This window comes from Arabidopsis lyrata, assembly GCF_000004255.2.
Source record: "Arabidopsis lyrata subsp. lyrata unplaced genomic scaffold ARALYscaffold_7, whole genome shotgun sequence".
NCBI classification, from domain to species: domain Eukaryota; kingdom Viridiplantae; phylum Streptophyta; class Magnoliopsida; order Brassicales; family Brassicaceae; genus Arabidopsis; species Arabidopsis lyrata.
Window position 1 is genome coordinate 18190008 of NW_003302549.1, and position 24640 is coordinate 18214647.

At 38.5% G+C, this 24640-nt stretch overlaps 2 protein-coding genes and 1 pseudogene across 3 annotated transcripts; 2 read left to right on the top strand and 1 right to left on the bottom strand.

The window, feature by feature from the left end:
- Nucleotides 1-566: 566 nt before the first annotated feature.
- On the bottom strand, nt 567-9761 carry LOC9306500 (U-box domain-containing protein 34). Of its 2 annotated transcripts, none has more exons than XM_021018995.1 (19): nt 9557-9761; nt 9272-9377; nt 8994-9178; nt 8612-8757; nt 8267-8358; nt 7802-8154; nt 7574-7637; nt 7142-7204; nt 6763-6886; nt 6342-6393; nt 3419-3621; nt 3253-3329; nt 3058-3176; nt 2804-2979; nt 2659-2716; nt 2292-2577; nt 2108-2209; nt 860-2026; nt 567-784 (listed from the first exon to the last, which is right to left on the bottom strand). In XM_021018995.1, exons 1-19 carry the CDS (start codon nt 9622-9624, stop codon nt 713-715), a joined length of 3513 nt encoding a protein of 1170 aa, XP_020874654.1. In that variant the 5' UTR covers nt 9625-9761; the 3' UTR covers nt 567-712. The 2 variants fall into 2 exon arrangements, with proteins under 2 accessions (XP_020874654.1, XP_020874653.1); XM_021018994.1 differs by having other exon boundaries at nt 2804-2982.
- Nucleotides 3651-6550, top strand: LOC9306501 (pollen receptor-like kinase 1). The gene is made up of 2 exons (XM_021018996.1): nt 3651-5541; nt 5613-6550. The coding sequence occupies exons 1-2, from the start codon at nt 4089-4091 to the stop codon at nt 6269-6271; spliced, it is 2112 nt and encodes a 703-aa protein (XP_020874655.1). The 5' UTR covers nt 3651-4088; the 3' UTR covers nt 6272-6550.
- Nucleotides 9762-18627: 8866 nt separating the features above from the next.
- LOC110226000 lies at nt 18628-21300 on the top strand (annotated as a pseudogene).
- Nucleotides 21301-24640: the final 3340 nt, after the last annotated feature.

The window sequence follows — 24640 nt, forward strand, 5'->3', positions numbered from 1 at the left end:
TCCTATGTTTCAAAATAGTTGACGTTAAAGATTGTTGAACATAAATTAAATAATCATTTCTTTATTTTTTTCTAGACAAAACATCTTTTATTATTCACTTAACACAGTTCAACCAATCATAAAACATACCGCAAAATATAAATGGTAAAAAAAACTACTGAACTTTGTCTAGATAGGTGAAAGCATCACTTAATTTGAAACAAAAAAAAAATCCGAAAACATCAAATACTTTGAAAAAGAGTGAGTATTATAAATTGAAACTGAAGGAATAACAAAATTTTCATTTTCATCTCACTCTTGAAGTGTGAACATTATGTGGACTTTGCCACTATACCATTAGCCGTTCTAGTGCTCATTTCAACCTTATTTGTTCTACTTCCTCAAGGAGTTTTCTAATTTACGTATAGAACAATTAAAATGGTATATTTTCTTGTAAATCTGTATAGATTCTGTGGTATACAAGATTTTAGTGGGTTTTTTTTTTTTTTTTTTTTTTTTTTTTTTTTTTTTTTTTTTTGTTAACTACAAGGGTTTAGTGTTAGCAGTATATGAACTCTAAAACCCAATACTATATGAACAGATTTAAAACTCTGTTTAAAATATTCGGTATATAACCGCTATGGACAAACAACAATTCTTGATTGATCTTGACCAAAATTAGTTAATGTATATTGTTCATTCTTTGATTGTTTCTGACATTTGATTTTCTTCTTCAAGATGTAGAACTGTTGTTGATACTTGAGCTATCAGATCCATATTGTAGCTGAGGATCACTCATAATCTCCTGCAAGAGAGAAAATATAGTTTAACTAACCAAAACATGTTTAAAATCTGAAAAAGGTGCTTAATGGATTCATACCTGTAGTGAGGTCGCGGACCCTGAGCTCCTGATTGGTGAAGGCTGGCTTCCGCCAAATTTAATGCTTTCTTCGGCTACATCCCTGAGTTTGTTAAGCTCAGGCAAAACAACATTCCCTAAGTCAGGTCTGTCTTTGCGTCTTAATTCTGCACATTTTAGAGCAAGTTTTGCTGCAACCAAGGCCTCTTCGACTGGCCAGTCAGGAACAGCAGGGTCTAACATCTCAGCGAAAGTTCCCTTTTCGATTGCTCTTTCGACGTGATGAGTCAAACCCATTGGTGGCTTAGCTGTAATTATTTGCAAAAGCATAATGCCGAACGAATAAATGTCTGATTTAGTCCCCAACATACCGGTCTGCTGATACTCTGGATCTATGTAACAGAATGTTCCAGCGGTTGATGTCATTCTATATTGGGTTGCAGTGTCAGCAACAGATGGAGGGACGAGTCTGGCCAAGCCAACATCGGAAATCTTGCTGACAAAATGCTGGTCAAGTAATATGTTTCCCGGTTTAAGGTCACGGTGCACTAAAGGCTCCGGTTTCATCTGGTGGAGGAAATGAAGACCGGTTGCGATTTCAGCTGCTATACGAAATCTTAGCTGCCAAGAAAGGATTGGAGAGTTTCCTCGTCTGAAGATGCAGTCTTCTAAGCTACCATTGGCCATGTATTCGTAGACTAAACATCCGTATTCCGGACAGGCACCAAGCAGGAGAACCATGTTTGGATGTCTCATACAGGTTAGTACTTCAACTTCTTGCTGGAACTGAGACCTTCCTTGTGCCGCATCTGGTCTTAGAACTTTTATTGCCACTTTAGTATAATCTAGTGTTCCCTTGTAAACAGGTCCATAGCCTCCTTCTCCTACCTTGCGACTAGGCGAGAAATCTTCTGTGGCTTCTTCAATCTCCTCAATACTGTATTTTCTGTACCTTAAATTAGTTTTCACTACAGAAGACATCACCCTCTTCTTTTCCTCTATGGTTTCAATTTGCTTTCTCTTTTGAGCTTCAAGTGCTGATATTCTTTGAGCTGCCACTGCCGCTTCCATGGCTGCTCTGCCTTTTTCTCTCTCTCTCTCTGCCATTGCCATTGCTGCCTCCTTGGCAAGTCTCACCTCTTCTAATTTATGTTCCTTATCTGCTTTCCACTTGTGTAACTCATTAGCCTGAGAAGAGATGGATCAGATTATAAGTTTGGTGAGAATCTCACAGATTAGCTTTTGATTGTTGAAAACTCTCAAATATACCGCTTTCTTTGCAGATATTGCTTCCTTGCAGGCACTGTTATACATTTCCATTGTATGCTTTAGCTCCATTTTCAGCCTTCTCATCTCGGTTTCAATCTCATCCTGTCAGATTTTAGAGTTAAACAAATGAAAAAAAAAACATTTCTCATGGGCATGTAATGTGGTATACTAGTAGTGAAAACACCTGGCTCTGTAGTGAGAATGATTGTCTCCCACTTTCAAATGAGCTTGAATAGTTTGGTGCATATGGTGAGCCGAGATCTATGGACTGCTTTGAGTATGATGTAGCAAAACTGGATCGATTTTCTCCATACTCAGAGCTGACTGAGAGCCGTGGAACATCCACATTGTCATACAAGGAAGGAAACATCTGATCCACACTCGGTCTTCCACTACTCACAAATGATATATCAGAGTCTGTTATCGAGGGCTGGTAAACGCCTTCGTATCCTCTTCTCGAAAAGGGAGACCTATTCAACATGTGTGGTTACTTTAAGTAAAATTTAACTTATGGACAAGAATGAAACAAGTTATATAGGTAAGAAACATACTTGATCTCGATCTTGATCTCGTCATGTGTTCTTTGCATTGTTTGTTGCCTCCTTTCAACTGCAACATGAAAGACATTTGATCAGTTAAGGAAAAAACTAGTTTAATCTTTATGTGATGTCCTTGAAAAAACTTGGTCATATATACCATTCAGATTACTCGTCTGAGCGTGAGCATGCTGTCGCATAGGCGGCATAATGGAATGGGGAGGTGAACTTGTAGCTGATCTCAGAGACGAGATTTTCCCTTTAGAGATAACATATACAGTACAGAAACTCGGTGCCTTTTTCATGACGGTGCTTGAAACATCCGCTGCTTTGAACCTTCTACCAAATAAAGCATATATATAAGGATGCTCAGATTTAGTCTTAAGTAAAGGAGAAAAACATTTGCCTAATTACCTTAAAAGAGTCATCTTCGATGAACCGAGTATTAGAGTCTCGATTGCATTCTGTTGCACATAGTCAACTATTCCTTTAGCCGCACTAACATCCTCTACAACCACATCTTGGCAGTTGATCTGTCACAGAAACAAGAGAAAGTCAGTCAAATGAAATGAAATGCTTGACAAGATGGAAAGTGAAGCGAAAACGCACATCTTTTCTGGCACAATAGCAACGGAAGGGAAGAAACAATTCTGACGGATCATCGCCTGGCTTACTAAGGTTAGATCCTGCATTGAATCAACCTTATGTTAATATGAATATCAGATGACATTAAGCATCAAACACAGAAGTTGTTAAAACAGAGGCTTGGTCATACCGGAATAGGGAAGAGAAGAGGGTTGTTTGAGTTTGACATGAAGAAGAGTAAGAGTCTGGCCTCGGCTAAGAAGATTGCTAACCGCCCATTTCAAAGCGTTTTGGCTCTCTTTGTCTCTGTCAATGGCCAACGTAATACTTTCTTCTCTTTTCTCGCAGGTTTTCACCATTTCCACTACTTCTTCTCTCGGTTTCAGTTTCCTTCTGCAACAAACAAATACTCAATGAGTTTATATATAAATGAAACAAATTTTGAGAAATGCGTTTGACTATGCTAATATTAGCAAATGCATCCCAACATAAACCTTTTTGACTCTCTTTGTAATTGTCTCCTTATAGATGTAACTGACTTCATAAGCATCCAGGCTTTTCTATTTTCTTTTGTTGGTATAGTTATCTAATACTTGTGTAAGTCAAACAAAAATGGTAGTTTCCTCTGCTTTTGACCAGATAACAAAGAATATATCTGAAACTTGTTGTTTAGTTCAAATCCTGTTTCTGCCGTACCAAGTTTGGGTTTAGGGTTTACCAATATAGATAATGGGGTTGTTGTATTGATGAGAGAGAAAATAAAACAGAGAATTGTGTATTGATGCTGTCTGATGTAATCTTAAAGGACATTACAGGTCAGCAATTAGAAATTTAAGTTTTACCACAAACCTATTATTGGAATGCTTTTGAGGCAAAGCCTTCTCTTTACCATTCATCTTTTTCCTCTCTGCTGTGTCAATCCAACTCAAGCTGTAACACCACATTGTCCCCTTCTCAAAGGTTTTCTCAAGAGGGCGCGCCTCATGCCTCCCATGCAGGCGCGTTCCTTCAGCATATACAACGTCATGGTACCACTAGTATGTCTCCTCCTTTTCTTCTCCACACCCACTCATGGTCTTTCGGATTCCGAGGCTATCCTCAAGTTCAAGAAATCTTTAGTTTTTGGGCAGGAAAACGCGTTGGCCTCCTGGGATGCTAAAACTCCTCCCTGCACTTGGCCTGGTGTCTTGTGCAATAGCGGCTCCGTCTGGGGACTGCAGATGGAGAATTTGGAGCTTTCTGGTTCCATAGACATTGAGGCATTGTCGGGTTTGACATCCTTGAGGACTCTAAGCTTCATGAACAACAAGTTCGGAGGGCCATTCCCTGAGTTCAAGAAACTCGCTGCTCTCAAGTCACTCTACCTGTCTAACAATCAATTCGGAGGAGATATACCAGGGAATGCTTTTGAAGGTATGGGGTGGTTGAAGAAGGTCCATTTGGCACAAAACAAGTTTACCGGTGAAATCCCGACCTCTGTGGCCAAATTGCCCAAGCTCTTAGAACTGAGACTTGACGGGAACCAATTCACTGGACAAATACCAGAGTTTGAACATCAGCTACACTTGTTAAACCTTTCAAACAATGCATTAACAGGTCCAATCCCTGAGAGTCTCAGCATGATAGATCCAAAGGTGTTTGAAGGTAATAAAGGCTTATGTGGAAAACCGCTGGAAACAGAATGTGATTCTCCTTCTAGAGAGCTTCCTCCACAACCTGGGGTACGACCTCAATCATCATCAAGGGGGCCCCTCGTTATAACGGCAATAGTTGCGGCCCTGACAATACTCATAATCCTTGGAGTGATCATCTTGCTTAACCGCAACTATAGGAATAAACAACCGCGTTTGGTGGTGGAAAACGGACCATCAAGTCTACAGAAGAAAACCAGCATCCGAGAAGCGGACCAAAGCCGGAGAGAACGACAGAAAGCCGACCATCGGAATGGCTCAGGCACTACTAAAAGGATGGGTACAGCAGCTGGAGTGGAGAACACAAAACTTTCATTCTTGAGGGAAGATAGGGAAAAATTTGACCTGCAAGATCTGTTGAAGGCTTCAGCTGAGATACTTGGAAGTGGATGTTTTGGAGCATCCTATAAAGCAGTGCTATCAAGCGGACAAATGATGGTCGTGAAGAGGTTCAAGCAGATGAATAATGCAGGGAGGGATGAGTTTCAAGAGCACATGAAAAGATTAGGGAGGTTAAGGCACCATAATCTGCTTCCCATTGTGGCTTATTACTATAGGAAGGAGGAAAAGCTATTGGTATGTGATTTTGCTGAGAGAGGAAGCTTGGCTGTTAATCTTCATAGTAAGTTTTCGGTATTTCTACACTTTTAAGTAGTTTTGATTTACCGTTGCTGAAAAGTCAAATCTTTGTAGGTAATCAATCGTTAGGGAAACCAAGTTTGGACTGGCCAACAAGATTGAAGATCGTGAAAGGAGTTGCAAGGGGGCTGTCATATCTCCACCAAGATCTACCTAGCCTAATGGCTCCACATGGTCATCTCAAATCCTCCAACGTTCTCCTCACCAAAACCTTTGAACCACTTCTCACAGACTATGGCTTAATTCCGGTGCTCAACCAAGAGAAGGCACAAGTGCATATGGCAGCCTATAGATCTCCAGAGTATTTGCAACACCGACGTATCACCAAGAAAACCGATGTTTGGGGGCTTGGCATACTCATCCTGGAGATCCTAACGGGAAAATTCCCACCTAATTTCTCACAAGGTAGTGAAGAGGATTTAGCGAGTTGGGTGAACTCGGGTTTCCATGGAGTAGGGGCACCAAATTTGCTTGATAAGGGGATGGGCAAGACAAGCCATTGTGAAGGACAGATTCTTAAACTCTTGAGGATCGGATTGAGCTGTTGTGAACCCGATGTGGAGAAAAGGTTGGACATAGGACAGGCTGTGGAGAAGATTGAAGTGTTGAAGGAGCGGGAAGGGGATGATGACGACTTCTACTCAACGTATGTGAGTGAAACTGATGGGAGGTCATCTAAAGGAGTGTCAAGCGAGAGTATCAGCTTTGCATGAGAAATAGACAAGGGTTTGCTCTTGTGCTGTATAAAACAATGAGAGTTGATGGATGTGTGGACATTTTTACCTGGGAACTGAAGTAGATGAAAGCTGGGTCTGTGTTATAGCATATAATGTATCTGCAACAAACATGACACACAAATGCATGAATACCGCTGATTATTGCACTTCTCTCTTCCATGTTTCTGTAGATCATGACATGATTTCTTCAGTGTCATCATATATGGCATGTAAATAGATCTTCCAATACACCCATTAACTAAAAATCATTGTCAAGGCTTTGGTCAAATAAATCTATATCCTTACCATTAATCATGAGATATTAATAAAACTACAGTCTTGCTTGCTTTAACGACAAGCGGACTTCCAATCTAAATCATGCAGATTCCATCCAATATATGATATAGTAAATGTAACATGCCATTCTCACGAAATGAGAGAAGTTTGAGGGTCAAAGTCAGCATAACCAACGTCGAATAGACAGAGACCTTCAGATGGAGCCGGAGGAGCTGTGGCTCGTCTGCATGAAGCTTCTAGCAGTTTTAACAATGCATCATTTTCTGCACCAGCGGCAGCTTCTCGGATTGATGTTGCCACAAGAACTCGAACCATCTGAAAGTTACATAGACATGGTATAACTGTTATAAGTAAATCGTTATGCAATGCAAAACAATGAAGACGAGCAGATACAGGTTTGACAGTCAAATATGACTAAGCCTCTTTAGGGATAAGATACTTCCCATACATGTGTCTTTTATACTGTGTAATTCTTTACTTTTTTAAAGTTTAAAGTAAACCTTTTTTACATAGAACCAACACTTGCAACTTAAGTGTATATGAAGCTAATATTAGGCTTAAAGTAAACACCTTGCGGAGAAATCGGTTAGCGACAAGCTCAACACACATAACCCTTCTTCCTTCCACACAGTCCTGGTACAATTCATCAAAAGAAGTCAATTTTAGTTTCACATGGGGAGCTGATCCCATCTTTAGGAAACACTTGCAATGAACAAGAACTCACGAGAACGTTTAATCAAAAACCAAGGTGCAATATGCAGTTTTGTTTCTGTCAAGTCTCATGTTGTCTATCCTTCAGTTGCCAGGATTACAAGTGCTATTGATGCACCAAAAAACCCATGCCACAAAAATGACGAGCTAAAAATATGAGCTTTTAGCTAGGCCTTAAATTCTTATGTAGAAACTATGGCGTGAAGCACCGTAACTCAACAAGTAACATTAGAGCAATGTGTGAAGTAAAGAAATGATAGCTAAAATGTGAGAACAGAATCAAACACTTACAGAACAGGACAATCTAATCTCGGCTGCCCGTGCATGGTACATAAAACATTCTGTAGGCGGACCTCTGCAACGTCAAGAAAATCCAAATAAGAAACCATTTACACTACAAATCTAAGACAATGTACACCATGCTAATAAGAAAGGTAAATTTCTACGCTAATGTAGACAGTGATCTAGAACTGTTGCGATGCTAAAACGTAATACCAATGACCTTGTGTAAGCTCTTACTCGTTTCTTGCAGCTTTTGTATCACGAGCAAACATCTTGTAGGATAATACTTTTCCTTGAAGCTGCTGTAAAAGTTGATCAACCTTGATTACACTGAAGTCACTTGGTTTTTCTACTACTTCAAGCCCATTGCTGGTTTCCTCAATTTCAAGCTCATCGTCCTCGCTCAATATTACTTCTTCAGTATTCTCTTCACTTAAGAGTCCATTTCTTTGCTTTTCATGGTTCTCATCAAAGATGAAGTTCTCATGATTCTCGCCACTTTCGTGCAATGACTCAGCATCATCCAAGGGAAAGATATACAAGTAGCGCCTCCATTTTGCAGAGAAATTTGGGTGAAATGATCGGGAAACCTGTAGTTTCGTTCATAATTCCAAAAATGGGATTAGAACATTTTTTTATACTATTATCAAATTTTGCCAGAAAACAATAAGGAAACGAAACCATCCTGAACAGAGAGTATACCTTAGAGATTGACACAACCCTTAGTTTCCCAGAAGCATCTTTATTGATAGCATCTTCAATAGCAATGGGTTCAATGTCTTTCCTCCATGTATCTAAGAGAAAATCTTAAAATTAGACAATCTTACAATTAATCACGTTGACAAGCTGGAATGGCCATGTCCTTGAAAAAACAGTACAATCTCGTAATGATTTACAGCTGACTGTAGTAAGAACCTACTCTCACGAGCAAACAATATAGTAGCGAAACAAATATGCAGATGCTTTTCTCTTATCTATTGGTGGTGGTTAACTTGGGGGAAAGAAAAACCATTATAGTATATTGTTAGGAATCTGAATATCACGTACAGAAAGAACAAACTTGATTAAGAGCAGACACTCCTTTGTCGGTTCTTCCAGCAACAAGAACACGGCCTTCTAATGGTTTACATTTTTTCTTGAGCAGTTGGGCTTTCCTATCATCAACAAATCCCCCGAGAGACTTCTCTACTACACTTTAAAAACCACAAAACGCTAGAACAATCAGTTTTCAGGAAAATTAAAAAAAAAAAAAAAAAAAATACATGAGGGAATAAGAGTCTTGAAACTAAGGAATGTAAGTGCTTGTGCGTCTTAACTTCAATCAATCATTATGTTTATAAGGACTGACTGAACCATCAAAGAAAGTTTGACACTATGTTTTTCTGAAACGACAGATAGATATGAAAATTTAGTTAAGATGCTACCTTACCCCTGAACAGTATGTAAGTCAGGCTGTTTCTGCCATCCATCAAAAGAAGTCCCATTGTACGAAAGAACAATCTTGAAATTCACTCTTTCCCACCTCCCAGACCTCCCGTCTTTTCGAGTCGAAGTCTCTGATTCCGTTTCAAGAGACATCTCTTCGTTTATCCCATCGTCATGTACCAAAGATTTCTAAATTTTGACAAATCATTTATATCAGAAGGATAATAAAAAGCCATCTTGACACAACTGAATAGTAAAGTGTTGGTAATAAAAGATACTAACTTTAGGCTGAAACAGATTCAGGACAGAAAGATTCCCTTCCACTGCATTTGAGTAGAAATCAAGAACATGTTTCCAAGGCCTATCATACATAAACCTAAAGGTCTCTCTGCAGAACAAAACATAAAAGCATGTCTGAAGCTAAAATTATCCAAAAAGGACTCAGAATGTTTTGGTGTAATGTGTTCCGAATTCAATGAACTTTTTTACTCGGGAGCAACAATCATTGTCCGAATTTCTCCAATAAGGTTAAGGATCATTAACTAGTGAACAAGAAGAAGAACAAACCTGGCGTTCCAGCGAGCTTTGCTACAGGCATCGGCGTGGTGGTAATGAACGTAAACTCTGCTCGCCATTGTCTGATTGACCTAAGCCGTTGCTCGTTTCCGCCGTGGAAGACCGGTGTTAGTGAAGAAGACTCAGGAGGTGGTTATGGTTTGGATCAGAGCCCAACATGACCAGGCTTTGTTTATTGGGCTTTTTTTTTTACTTCTCCTTTTATTTATTTATTTTCCATTCACACGAATAATGAAATTGATGATACGGTTATGGGTTGGCTGATTTTTCAGCCTTTAACTATTCGCAAACTCAAGGATTCCCCCTATACTTTTTTGCTCTTAAAAAACCACCAACAACTAACATTTTTCTTAAAAAAACACCACGTACTTTCGGATTCAGCTTAAAAAATAAGCCTCCAATTGAACCGGCCATTAAACCGGGTTTAACCACAAATCCGATTTTACTATACCGTGATTAGGATTACCCGGATGATTATCCATAACCCGTTAAGAAAACGACGTCGTTTCACTCTTCTCTCAATTTCTCAAAATCGTGAATCGTCATTGTTCACCCATTTCAAAATTAGGGTTCTTCAGAGAAAGGGAAAAGGAGATTTTTCAATTTCTGGGTTAGGGTTTGGAATTATGTCTGATTGGGTTGGGGATACATCGGATTATCGCCGTGGAAAGAATTAGTGTATCAAAGTGATCCTGATGATCCTGATTTCGAGCGTCCAGAGAGTGAGAGTGATGTGGTCGACTGTGGAATTGAAAGCGGAGATGAGGGAGATGGTGAGGACGCTAGTGCTGGAGGAGACGACTCCGATAGTGAGACTGAGAAAGATGGAGGAGACAACGATAGAGAGTGTGACAACAACGACAGAGACTATGAGAATGATGGAGACAGTGGCAGAGAACCGAGGAGAAAATAGAACAAAGATCTGCGTGAAGAAGGCATAATGGAGAGGTTTGAGTTCGAGATAGAGGAAGCAGTGGCAAATTGGTTTGATGCGTTTCAGATTCGTCGTGGTGTAATTCCAGAGAGTGATAATGAAGATGAGGATCATGTGGTCACTAGAGATAGGAAGATTAGGTTAGTATCTGATGATAAGTTAGCTGAAATGAGAAATTTAGTACCAAATGTTGATGAAGATGAACCCTAAACCCCCAAATCGATTTTATATACAAGAACTACGTCGTTTTGGCTTTATTTTGAGACATAGAGAGACAAGTGAAACGACTTCGTTTTCTTAACGGGTCATGGATAATCATCCGGGTAATCCTAATCGCGGTACAGTAAATGCGGATTTGTGGTTAAACCCGGTTTAATGGCCGGTTCAATTGGAGGCGTATTTTTCAAGCTGAATCCGAAAGTACGTGGTGTTTTTTTAAGAAAAGTGTTAGTTGTTGGTGGTTTTTTAAGAGTAAAAAAGTATAGGAGGAATCCTTGAGTTTGCGAATAGTTAAGGGCTGAAAAATCAGCCAACCCTACGGTTATCGTGGTCGGTTTTGAAAGAACTAAACGATACCTCGATAAATCATATATCATTCTATTTATCTTTTTTGGTTTTACCATACACTAGGTCGAAACCCACACTCCGCCGCGAAATATTTTTAAATGAATTTTTTAAATATTGAAGAAATTTAAAATTTGTGAAATGATTTTAATTAAATATTTAATATTTAAAATAATTTGAAGGCAAAAAAGGAACCAAATCAAATTGGAATGTTAAACTGAGACCAAACCGTAAATCAATTTAGTATTCAGATAAAATTTGTATCCCAAAAAAATCAGAAAACGATCATTTTTTCTGAAAAAACAGATGAACAAAGGAGAGAGATAGATTAGATAAATAGTTAAACGGAGAGATAAAAAAAAAGACATTTGCTTTCATATTTGAAAGACTTTCACTAATGGGAGCCAATAAGAGACGATTGCTTCACTGTGTGTCTAAAACAGTTTCTATCGCCGGAGTGCGGCGAAGCTATGGCGGTGTTCCGCAATCGAACTCTAAATCTCCTACGTCTTCTTCTCAGCGATTGATGGAATTGGAATCTGAATTCAGTCCCCATAAGTAAATCTCTTTTTTCTCTTATTTTTTACTGAAGTTTCTGTTTTTGTTTTCTCCGATTTGAATATATCGTCGATGCAATCGTTGAGCTTTCATTTTTTGACAAAAGTTATGATATTTGGTTCGATCGGACTTATATGGATATAGACATGTCATAGCTGTATAGAAGTCATGACTATAGATATTTGAGGCGTAAAAGGCTAAGAGATTTGTTTGTTTGTTTTTCAGAATTTGAAAATTGAAATTTTTTTTTATTATAGGAGTATAGAACGTCTCTCAAATGATTTTTAGTTATTCATCAAAATTCATGATAACGCTCAATAAATCTAATACTCCCTCCGTTTCAAAATATAAGACGTTTTGGAGAAACTGTTTTGTTTCAAAATATAAGTCGTTTCAAGTTTCTATGCAAATTATATATTACTTTAATATTTTATGATTATTTTTATCATGCAGTCTCTTTTATGATTGGCTGAACTTTTAAAAAGTAGATCTTATTAATCGGCGTGATTTTATCTAAAACGCCTTATATTTTGAAACGGAGGGAGTAATATTTTATTGCAATGGTTCTTATCCAATTCGATTTGTATACAGTTTTATCGAAAGGGTAAACATTATAAGTAAATTGAAGTCCAACAACCCTATTCTAAAACATTAAGCCTATATGTTAGATCCTAAGAACAAATGAGACAACATTAAGAAAAGCAGGAGGGATGATTATTGGCCAAAACAATCTGATGTGTATTAATCCAAATGTTTTCATTGGATGATGATTTTAATGATGTGTCATGCCCAGAATACTCCAAAAAGCTGAGGTGTCAGCACTGGAGAGAAACCTTAGTGTTTTTATTGTATTGATTATTTATATTCATAAAATCTAGTATCTATAGTTTTAATAATTAGTATTAGAGGAGAAAAAAGATAAACAGAAACTAGGTAAAATATTTATAGAAGCAAAGTACATTAAAAAAATGTAGTATTTACCAAACGAATTGAAAAAATGAATTGAAATTTTAGATAAAATATGGAGATATGACGAGGAAATAGCGTTAAACCTAGACTACGATTTCAAACTTTGGAAACTTGGGGCGGGATCTCAACGATACTTCGTGTATACACAAAGGTGTAGAAAATTATTTGCAAATAATGATTTTTCCAGGATGGCGAATTAGTTGGATCGGTTTTGTCTGTTTATGTCATGTGCGCAAAAGATATTTGTTAAAATATGTAGAAGTTTTCTTTTTTTAAAAATCTTTTAAAGATATATTACCTCTTATAGAGATATCCTTGAGCCTCTAAAGATAATGAAGAGTTACTTGACCTAAGTCTTGATCAAGACTGGATAATTTTTGGGTTAGGTAGGTTGGATTTCTTGAGGCCATATGACCACTAAACGGCGAGTGTTCTCCATATCGGGTAATGTAATCATTTAATAAGCATTGGGAGAACACAAACTAAACACCTTAGAGGCCATATACCACTAAGTAATTCACTTTTTTTTTTTTTTAAACAGGAAAAAAAGAAAAGTAATTCACATATAAATTACACATAACGGTAAGTGATTTGACAAAATTTAACTAACAATTTTGGCCCAAACATATACTTTTATACTAGCATAAGAATTGTTTACACTAAAAAACATTGAAATGAAATTGGCATAGTATTTGGACTTGATGGAACTTTTAATATAAAACTGTATAACAAAAGAAAACGCATAAAGAAACAAAGAAGTCTACTTTTATCTTTCAGTCCTACTAAGCAGGTTCACATATCTATCACTCACTTTGTATTATATATAAATAGAGTGGTCCTCTTGAATTTCTTCTATATGCTAGTTGCTCAACTAATATCTCTCCCTCTCTCCACAATTCTCTTAAGTTTAATTCGTGAGTAGGTTCCAGAAGAAGAAGAAGAAGAAGAAGAAGATCCTGGTCATATTTTTCCACAGCTTTCTTGAACTTTCTTTTTCATTTCCATTGTTTTTTTTTTTCTAAACCAAAAAAAAAGATCTCTAAAATTTAGCATTTTGGAAACAAAGAAGAAGCTCAAGAAAGCTGTGGGAAAACATGACAATTCAGGGTTTTACTCCATTGATTCAATAGTCAAGATTCTTCTTCTAAAGATATGAATTTGAAGGTATACCTCTTTAGATCCATACGTATGGTTACAATTACCCTTTATTTCTAAATTCAAGACACACAATAACTCTTTAGATCCATAATTATACATAATAACTAAAGTACCGAAGACATTAGGATGGTAATTATAGTTAAATCTATATATTTGATTAGGTCTGTTTTCTCCAAAGTAAATAAAAGATTACTTGTCTTTTACCGTATCATCAAGGCTACACATGATAATTTTGTTAATTATGATGGTTTCTTACTAAATATTCTAGGTTTTGTTTTAGATTATCTTATTATGTTATTGATAAGCCTGTAATATTGGTACTCCTTGAATGGTTTTGTAAATGAAAATGAGGAACGAAGTTTATGTGAGTTTCCACTTTCCAGTTCTACATGAGAAAATAAGGTTTATATGTTGATATGTTATTACATTTTCATTGGAAAAAGATTTATGTGATGTCACTCTAACCACTCCACCTCAGGCACGATTTACTCATACCTTTTGTAAATAATGGACACATTATTTTGGGGTTATATATATGTATGTATCCCATGCGAGTGTATATATACACATAGGCCTAGTCCTTCATTTACATATATATTAGTATAAGTTGGGGTCTCTATGACTCTGTTATTATTAACATGTGACACTTGCACATATCATCCAAATTGTGTTTATATGTATATATACCTCATGTATATGCATATGTGATCATATAATTGTACATACATACATATATACATACATAGAGTAAGTACATATGCATGCAGAACAAATTTACATACATAGAGATTGTATGACATGCACATGTGCATGTCCTGAAGAGAAGGAATTGTCAGTAATTTAACTTGGAGTTGGACTTGTCTTCCTCTGTCGATTCCCTTTTCTCTTTTTCATATCAAATCAACATACTGTTTCCGTTTCTCGCAAGTGCTTGGTTTTCCTAATCAGTTTCATATATATGTCCTCAACTTTAAGTCTTCAATGTACCATTCATTTTGATGAAAATAAGACACGGCATTGTATATATACTGAATATATAGGTAAATAATTAGATTTGACAATCCCATCTTATTTTTCATTTGTCAAATCTTCCTTTCATTAATTTGTTGATCAATTATTCAATTTATATATGGTTATTAAAGAAAACTATATATTGATAAAAGGAATTTAAATGAAAAAAACTTCTTAAGCACCAGCCGATCTATTTCAAACTCCTGAACTAAATTATTAATGAAAAAATCAAATAAAATATATTTTAATGAAATGACCTTTCAAGTATTGGTCTATCCATTTTACATCTTTTCAACTACATTTTTAATGAAAAACTCATCGAGGTTAAAGACATAAATTTATACGGAATGATAGATGAATTTATTTTCATCAATGATTTAGATAGAGGCTTAAAAATGGATTGGTTAATATTTGAGGAACTTTTTCAATAAAATCATTTCATAAAGCTAAAATAATCTATGTATATGTTGTTAACTGCTAGCTACTCCCGGTTCCCGAAATATATGTAAATATTCCATTAGTTTCTGTAATGAAGTTTATTGTTTTATATAGATTAATATTTTGTTAGTTAAGTTTTATGTGATTTTAGCAACAAAAAAAATTAATATAATTATTAATGTTCATTTGTAATAACAAAATAAAAACTGACTTCAAAATTTATTATAAGAGGATTAATTCTGTCAAAAAAAAAGAATTAAATAACTGAATGAATTTCTTAAAAAAGGCTGAAATCGTTCGTAACTGTATATATTATCGAATTGTTTGGTAAAACAATTTGCTAACGTAGACATAATTAAGTCTCTGTATATATATATATTTATTATAACTTTACATCGTACTAGATCGATCCCGAGATTGTTTCTTACACATGTGTGTTAAAAGGAATCCTGGTAATAACTGATGAGAAATGAGTTATGTATAGTGAAAACCAATTATTGAAAATAGTAAAAACTGTTGTCCTTTTGATTTATTTATGATAAAAACAGATCTGAGGATGATTGCGTTGTTGTGGCCTTGTGGGTCTTGTTTGTTTTCCACTGATTCCAAAACCTTTTGACGTGAAAATAATTTGATTGGCTAATAAAATGGGATATATGAGAGAGAGAGAAGATGGCCAACGCTTTGAAAGTGAAGCTTTTGTCAATTTATGATCAGAAAAGGAACCTATTGATTCCAATCTCCTTCTAGTATCAATGTAGCAAACACTTGTTTTTGAAGATTGAGAGGTCTAGTTTTAACTTTTAACCGGAATTTATAAATATCACAAGTGCACAGTGAATATATTTTTAGCACAATTTGGATCGCATCCACAAAAAAACGTCAAAAACTAGACCTCTCAATCTGTGGATTATTTGACTTTGGTATAACAAATATAAATAATAGATCAAATAGGATTAGAGAAAATGATAACTAACTAGATGAAATATTAGCCACCACATGATCACACATATAGACTAATTTAATGTCTTATAACCTATAAAAATAATTGTTAAATCAAATTTTTTTAAAAATATTAATATTCAATATATGGGCAAAACTTTAAAAGATCTTGAACTTGTATGGAAAACAAAATCGAAACAAAAAAAAGAGTCGGGAAAAATTCTGTCACCAGAGATGAGACTTGGATCCTTGTAAATATATTATGGATAAGACGATAAGAGCTCGAGCACTAGAGCGGGCGAATACAAGATCCACATATTTGCGGCAGTATGCTTGGTAGGCCTGAGTTTTATATCTTTTATCAGCTAATATCCGTATCTATATCCGGTTTCTAATCCGAAAAATGGATATCCGGTCAAACGGATACTAATATGGATAGTAAACTGACGGATATCGCGGATACGGATACGAATAATCCTAAAATTTAGGCCGAATAACGGATATCCAGGGTATGTCAAGGCCCATATAAGATTTTGTAACTTAAAGGCTTTATGACATCATTCTTCAAGAACGCCCAAAAAAAATTGTAAGCCCAACTTTTTGAATTGTTTTTATTTTATTTTCAATGTTAATAAATAAATCATATGACAAAAAATAAAAGTAAAAATAAACCAAAACCCTAAAAAGAATTTAAGAAAATCTTTTTGTTTCGAGATTATAAAGAGAATATACGAAGGAAAATGAAGAACATCCCTTGAATCTTTTGAACTTTTGCTACCTTGCTAAATTTTTTGTTCTTGTGATGTTTTGTATGTTTGATCAACTTCTAGCTACTTTATGAAATTTTTAAGCTTTTTATGTATGATATTTATGAATTTAGGATTTTAAAACTTTATTTCCGAATAGTCACGGATATCCTTCTTTTTAACGAATATCCGGATACCGGATATCCTAAAAAAGCTCGATATACGCTCCGTTTACAGGGTTAGTCCTCAGATCGGAAACATCGACGTAAGTATTCAGTTTCTGTCACCTTTCCTCTACGACGAACTACCATCGCCGCCACAAATAACCCAAAATGCTCTGATCTCTGATACAGCGGCTCCCCGTTGATGGATCCCCCACCTAGCCATACAAACTTATATCTAACCTCCCTTCTTCCAGATTCGGCCAAATCCAACACCTCTGAGCAAGATCCAACTCAATCCGGACCCGTGGAAGCAACATCGTAGCAGAAAACAGAGGTTGATGGCTCAAACAACCATCCATCATCAGAATCCGCTAAAGCCATCTAAGAATCCGAAAATTCTACCGTTAACCACCTAGCCTAACAACAAAAATCCAACCAATTTTTCAACGACTTCCGCAGTAGACATATGGTGACATCCACCAAGTAACATAGACATATGGGCAAATATCATAACACATACATTTCGATATTGTTATGCTCTAACGAACGACGTTTTCTAGTATTGGCCGATTTAAAAACTACTTATTTATTTTTGAGAAATAAACAAAACTTGTAAAATATTTACCTAAATTTTTTATTACAAAAAAACAAAAGAGAAAATAAACAAAACATAGATGTAGATGTCGGATTCACACACTCAAGTATTTTTATTAGTAGGAAAGATTATTCTTGAGGGACAAAAAATAAGAACGTAAAAGGCTTATGAATTGCTACAAAAATTGCTATAGTCTTTCTTGCTCAAGAGAGAGATATCCCCCCTTTACATGGCCATTGGCCTTTATATTTATACATAGAGAAACGACATTAAAATGAATAATTAAGTACAATTATTCCCTCTTAAATGTGTCCGTTTTGATCTTTGACTTTAATGCTCAACGTTTGAATTTGAGTTAACTCTGATCTTCATGGGCCTCGCCTTTTGGCCCAAGTGTCCTTGAACCGACTTACCCGTGTCTTCTATACCGAACTCACGTCGAAGCGCAGTCACTTCGGATTCTCGAAGTGGTGATAACCACCTCGACCGTTCCTTCGGCTCACGGGTCCAATGGGCTTTATCCTTTATGGGCCATTATCTTGACTACGTGGCAATCTTTGGTTGGTCTCGGATTTCTGGTGCGGGATCTGACACCAACAATTAGCCCCCCAAGTTCTTCGAAGTGCTATTCCAATTCGGAGGACTTTAAATGCTTTAATGACCAAAGATTGCGTTCCGAGAAATCTTCTGATTTTTTCCCGCCAAGATCCCATCAGTCCTTTAATTTCGGCGCTACCCATATTTAGTCGCGTGACATCTGTCGCCATTATGACCGTATATCGATTATTTACTATTAAAGCGGGAAAAATCCTTCCCACTTCTTCCACGATTCCCAAGACGGTTCCATCATTATCACCTAGCTTGCGTGAGGTAACCTTCTTTTTCATTCTTACTTTTACTCTTGATCTTTGTGGTTAAAACTCCTTCTACTTCTAATCTCAAAATTTTCTTTTTCCCGAAACTTGAATTTTTCATTCTTCCCAATGACTTCCGATTCCGATAGACCCGAGTCTCTGTCTTTCGATGAGAGGCGTTCTAGCAATGATGAGTGCACCCGCCCTAATGATATTGCCGGTCCGCACTATAGATCCACCTGCACCCTTCAATCCCTTGAACGATTGAAGGAGCTCTACCGAATCCCACCGGGAATTATGGCGGAGGCGCAGATAGCTGATCCTACGGAGTCCCCAGAAAGCCACCGCGATGGCTACTTCTGTGTATACGAGATCTACTTTAAAGGTTGCGGGCTGACCTTTCCCCTTCCCGAAGCCCTAGTTCGATACCTAGCGGCTCTTGAAATTGCTCTTCCTCAATTAACCCCTAATCTTCTTCGTACTATCCTCGGAATTATAACAATCGCGGCGGAGGCCGGATATGTTATCGGAGTCACTGAACTAAATGAACTTCTAAGCATAAGAAGTTCATCGAAGAAGACGGGGTATTTCTCAGCGTATCCGAACGCTAATAGAAACATCATCTCGCACCTTTCGAACAAGGATGAAAATTGCCACCATCCTTGGTTTCTGATTAAGAAAACTCCCGCTTCGATTGGAAATCTTGCAGATTTACTCCCATCAAAGTGGTCTGCGAAGCCTGGTAGAGATTAGGTCGCATATATCTTTTCCGGCTGTTTTATTATCTTTATTGACTAAAACCGTTGTTTCATTTCGCAGCTTTCGTCGCTTCCACTCTCCCATCTGAAGAGTTCATCGAATTCTTCAAAATAATTCTCGAAGGGGAAACCCTTTGGAATTCTTTCACTCTTGAACGATTTCTAGAAGCTAACCACAGACTCAGGATGAGTCCACCGGGTCAACTTCACCAACTTCCGCCTCCTCCCTCAACTCAGGGGATGTCATCTCGGGCCCTTGCGGCCAAGCGTAAGGTGCTTTCCAAGCCGATAGCTGAGGCTTGTGAGGAGAAGAAAAATTTTCTCGCGACTTCTATAGATAAGAAGGACTACAATAGGACCCTGCTGGTTGATGATGACAGCACCGAAGGAGCCAGATCCGTTGCTTCTTTCAGATTAACTCCTCGTCGCGATCGTCGTGACTCACGTTCTCCTCGGAGGGACCGATCTCCTCGCCGTGATTCACCTCGTCCTCCCCGAGATGATTTTAGCAACAAACCACTTAAGAACTTGGTTCGTAGGAAGAGAGACAAGTCCTCTCGTAGTGATTCTTCCCCGCGAAGGGAAAAGTCAAGGGCCCGGACTGACCGTTCACCTCGATTATCCCCTCCTACTGAACCAATGGGTCCTCCACGACCGGTTGATATGTCTTCCTCTTCCCAGCCTGACAATGAAAAGACTGCCCGGAGCACATCTCCAAAAAAGGGAGATTCTGAATCTCGAGATGCTTCCTCGAGGTTAAAGCCTGCTCTTGTCCCTCAAGTCAAATCGCTTTCAGGTTTGGTGATTTACACAGTCTTAAAAGTTTTTGTCTCTATTCAGATTCCGATTTTTACAACTCTTCCTCCTTCGCAGCTATGGAGAAGGAAGACAGCGTTTTCCGATGCTTCAAGACCCGATCGGGTTCGATCTTGCCAGACTTTGACAAGTGGCGCCCTGCGATTCGTGAACGCTATTTGCTTCATGCTCATCATTCATCTCGGTTTAGTTCTGCTTTATGTTTCCGATTGTGCTGCCGTTCATCAAAATGACTCACCATCCCGATTTCATGCATAATGGCAGGCTAACGGTGAACTTAATGACATGATTGAACATTATGAGGGGCTGGTCCTTGGTCGGGAAAAGGAGATTGATGCGTGGAAGAAAAAACTTTCTGCTCTTGAGGCTGAACTAAGCTCTTCTACCGGCTCCAAGCACGATCTGGAGGACAAGGTCGATAATCTAACATCCGAGCTGGCGAAGATAAAGGGGGAGCTGCAGGACCAGTACGACCAGAATTTCAAACTCCAGGATGAGCTTTCTGGCGTTCAGGGTAGGCTTCACGAATCCGAATCAACCGCTGATTCCCTGAACAACCAACTTATTGAGCTTAACGCGAAGTACAAGGCGATCGCTAAATTGCGTGATTCAGAGTTGGCGAGGTCGGCATCGAAAGCCAGAAAGGAGGTTAAGGGACGCAGGATGGAGTTGATCCAAGGAGCCATCCGCTTCATTCAAACCGAGAAAGCTAGGTTAGATATGGAATCAGACATCAAGGAGCATGAGAGCAATCTGATTTTGTTGGATCAAATCCATGAAACAGATTTCTCCGAGGTACAAGAGAGGACCGAACTATCGGCTAATCTTTCTGAAAAGCGGAGTCGCTTGGCAGCTCTTCTTACTTCGACCTTCAACCCGTAGGACTTCGAGGAATTCTTCACTGAATCGCCTCCTATAAGTGAATTGGGTCTAGACTGGGCAGGTAACGCTTGGCTCCTGACTCTTACTACCTTTTCCTCACTTTATGTTTTTTTTTTTTAAATTGACTGGAACCGTCCTTCCCATGCCCAAGTGAGACAGAAGATGTCATCCCACCCGAAGTTCCTGTGACATCGGAGGTCACCCCGGAGGATGGTTGTACTGTGGAGGGCGGACCAGGAGCTCCATCTGACCAAGCACCAGCCAAGAAGGCGAATGAAACTCCGACTGTCGAGCCGGAGTCCGAGGTGGCTGTTACTCCGTAGTGGCTGCGTCCACTTTAAATTGGGAATTGTCCCATTAATTTTAAAACTTAATTTCGAACTTGTTTTTGCCTAAGGAGGCTTTATTATTTCTTTTGAACAAGATATTTGCCTGAGGAGGCTTTTAAACCTTTCTAGGTTTTGACCCCAAGGGGGTTTGGTTAAAATTATGTGCGGGTTTGCAAAGTCCGCTTTTAACCCTTTGTGGCCTTGTGGTTATGCTTTCGAGATTTTTAGGCTGATCAGACCTTTCTCTTTAGAATGCGAGAACTGAGCTCGGCTTAAAGCGAGTTCCCCACTTCGGGTTTAGTCAACTCGATAAATTTATTGGGCTTGGGCCTTAGAAACTTTTGTAGTTAATACGACAGTTGCTCTTTCCCTTCTTATTTCTTAAAAGTAGGAAAAACGGCTCGTCTTTAATGCAATAACTGCTTTTTCTTTATTTCCAAAAATGGTTTAAACCATTCGGGCACACTACCATTATTGGATTTATGGTTCCAAGACAAACCCTAAACCATTATAAATAAAGGCTTACTTACCTCTAAGCTTTCTTTAAATACGATTTTAGAATCTTACTTGAGAAATATTACGAGAATGGAAAACGAAAAAGTAGCCCCCATTGATCCCGGCAGCCCACTCTTCTTGTCCGGCGACGGCTTTGAACCGGCCGGCGTTCTTTTGCCTCACGCCGTCTTTCACTTTCCTTCGAAGGAGAAGAAAGAGGCTTGCGACTTTATTGACAAGGTTAATATCTGTCGTCTTTGACTAAAAAATTTTGTTTCATCTTATTCATCCATCTTTATGCTAGGTTGCTGACAAACACCGTCGCTTGTGTGAAGAGAGGCAGCGGCTGGGCCTCAAAAGACAAACACTCGAGGCTCGCATCGCTCGGGTGGAGAGGAAGATACGGGCTTTAGAAAGTGATCCCTTTCAATGGGAATGGTGGAACTTTGATTCTGTCGCTGAGATCCCGAAGATGCTCCGGATGTATCTCTTCCATAAATGTTCTCTAACTTCTTTACTTATTTGAACTCGTAATGGGCTTCGGCCCCTTTTTTATTTATGGAAGCATTTGCAATTTTCCTTATTCTTCAAATATTCTCGGAGATGCGTCTTTTAATGCAGGATCGGTTTAAAGGCATAAATCTCTCCGCGAATCACTCCATTACTAGGATAGAATACGTAGCTTTCTAGGAATACGATATTCCTATAAATTATAGTGTCAACTTCTCTTTTCTCCTCACCACTCTTTTTCATTTTAGCAGGTATGGAGTTCAACCTTCGATGTTTAGAATCTATGCCCGACTTCTCCAGGATCGGAATGATAAACGAAGATGCCCCAAATGAACCAAATAGGTGGCCTCTTCCACCTCGCGGCTTCCTAAGATCCCAGATCCGAGCTCCATGTGCTTTGATCAGAGATCTCCCAATCAGAGACCAAGGAACAGCGATGGCATTCATAGAGGCACTTGCGCTTCAACATCGGAAGCTTACGTTGGAAAAGAGGAGACTCCGGAAGAAGATTAACCGGATGCAACGCAGGCTTACTACGGTATCAAGAGATCTTCACGTCCTTGAATCTCACCCTGGAGAATGGGTCGAGCTTGGAATCTCTGACTTCGCTCGAATTCCGGACTGCATGATGCCAATCCTCGACCTTGCTGGTCAAGGAGTTGGAGTGTTCTGCTCGTCAACAAGATCTCCATCTTTGAGGGACATTCCATCTTTTTTTTTTGTTTGAATAAACGCTCTATTTCCAATCCCTTGTATGTTCGCATAGCCGAACCATTCCCTTTAATACAGAAATAAAACAAATTTTTATTAATAGTTGAACTCGTTTCCGAGCTGCCTACATACCCATTTCGGGATCAAGCCACACCGTAGTTCATGTACATAAAAAATACATGTAGCTTTAAACATAAAACTTCTTTAGGTTGATCACATTCCAAGGTCGCTTGACTGGACTGTCTTCTAAGTCTTTCAACCTATAAACACCGTTCCGAACCACTTCGGTAATAATGTAAGGTCCTTCCCAATTAATACCGAGTTTACCGGCACCTTCTTCTTTTTTGTTGTCAAAGACACGCCTTAATACATAATCTCCCACGAAGAACGGCCTACTTTTAACTTTAGAATTGTAATATCGGGCTGCTGCCTGCTGGTAATTTTGAATCCGAATCAAAGCTTGATCACGCCTTTCATTTATGGTATCTAGTGAATCATTAAGCATTGCTAAATTTTCTTCCTCATTTAATGGTGCTTCTGTTCGGCGAAGTCCGGGCACGTTGAGTTCAGCTAGTACTACTGCCTCCATGCCATAAACCAAAGAGAATGGAGTTTCTCCGGTAGGTCGCCTAGGGGTTGTACGATAGGCCCATAGGACGGGTTGGAGTTCTTCGTACCATCCTCCCTTTAGATGATTCAAACGTTTCTTGAGATTGCTCAATATCGTCTTGTTCGCGGTTTCAGCTTGACCGTTTCCTTGCGGATATCGTGGAGTAGAGTAACTGACTTTGATTCCCCAGTCCGCACAAAAGGCATCAAACTCTTGTGAAATGAATTGTGGCCCGTTATCGGTGACTATTTCATATGGAACTCCATGTCGACATATAATATTCTTCCAAATGAAAGCCTTTACCGCTGAATCCTTGATGCCAACATATGCCTCAGCTTCAATCCACTTCGAAAAGTAGTCCGTCAAGACCAAAAGGTATTGTACACCTCGAGTTGATCTGTGCAATGGTCCAATGATGTCCATTGACCATCTCATAAACGGGTACGGGGCGGAGATGGAAGAGAATAACTCCGAAGGTTGATGGATCAATGGTGCATGGAGTTGGCAGCGCTTACATTTTTGGGCAAATTTAACACAATCCGTGATCATAGTGGGCCAATAGTATCCCATTCTTTTAACTTTAAAAGCCATAGCTCTTCATGATGAATGACTCCCACATAATCCTTCATGCACTTCGCTCATGACGATTTCGACTTCGGGCCCAAAAATGCATAATAGGTAAGGGTCACTGACACCTCGTCTATATAATGCATCCTTTGATAGACAAAATTTCGCGCTAACGATTTTCATTTTCCTGGCCTGCCACTTATTCTTTGGGAGCTCGCCTGTCATGATGTAGTGCTTTATTGGCTCCCTCCAGTCAGCCCCCCAGTCTTTAGCCGGAATTTGGTCAACCTTGTGAAATACTCGTGGCTCCGGTTCGGGATGTTCGTTTGGTTCAAGAACATCCTCCTCGATTAACGGCTCGGTTTCTAATATCGTTTCTGGAATCACATCTTCTGCTAAGACAACGGGTTCCTTGTTAGATGTGTTTGATCCCCTTGACTTCCTCCGTTTGTTGGGCGGAGGTT

Bases quoted from the DNA above. Each gene is read 5' to 3' on its own strand.
- LOC9306501 (XM_021018996.1), top strand. From the start codon at position 4,089: ATGCTTTTGAGGCAAAGCCTTCTCTTTACCATTCATCTTTTTCCTCTC. The intron at 5,542-5,612 runs GTAAGTTTTCGG...AAATCTTTGTAG, and splicing joins CTTGGCTGTTAATCTTCATA to GTAATCAATCGTTAGGGAAA.
- LOC9306500 (XM_021018994.1), bottom strand. From the start codon at position 9,624: ATGGCGAGCAGAGTTTACGTTCATTACCACCACGCCGATGCCTGTAGC. The intron at 8,155-8,266 runs GTATACTCTCTG...ACGAAACTACAG, and splicing joins GGGTTGTGTCAATCTCTAAG to GTTTCCCGATCATTTCACCC. The intron at 3,177-3,252 runs GTGCGTTTTCGC...TTTCTGTGACAG, and splicing joins GCTATTGTGCCAGAAAAGAT to ATCAACTGCCAAGATGTGGT.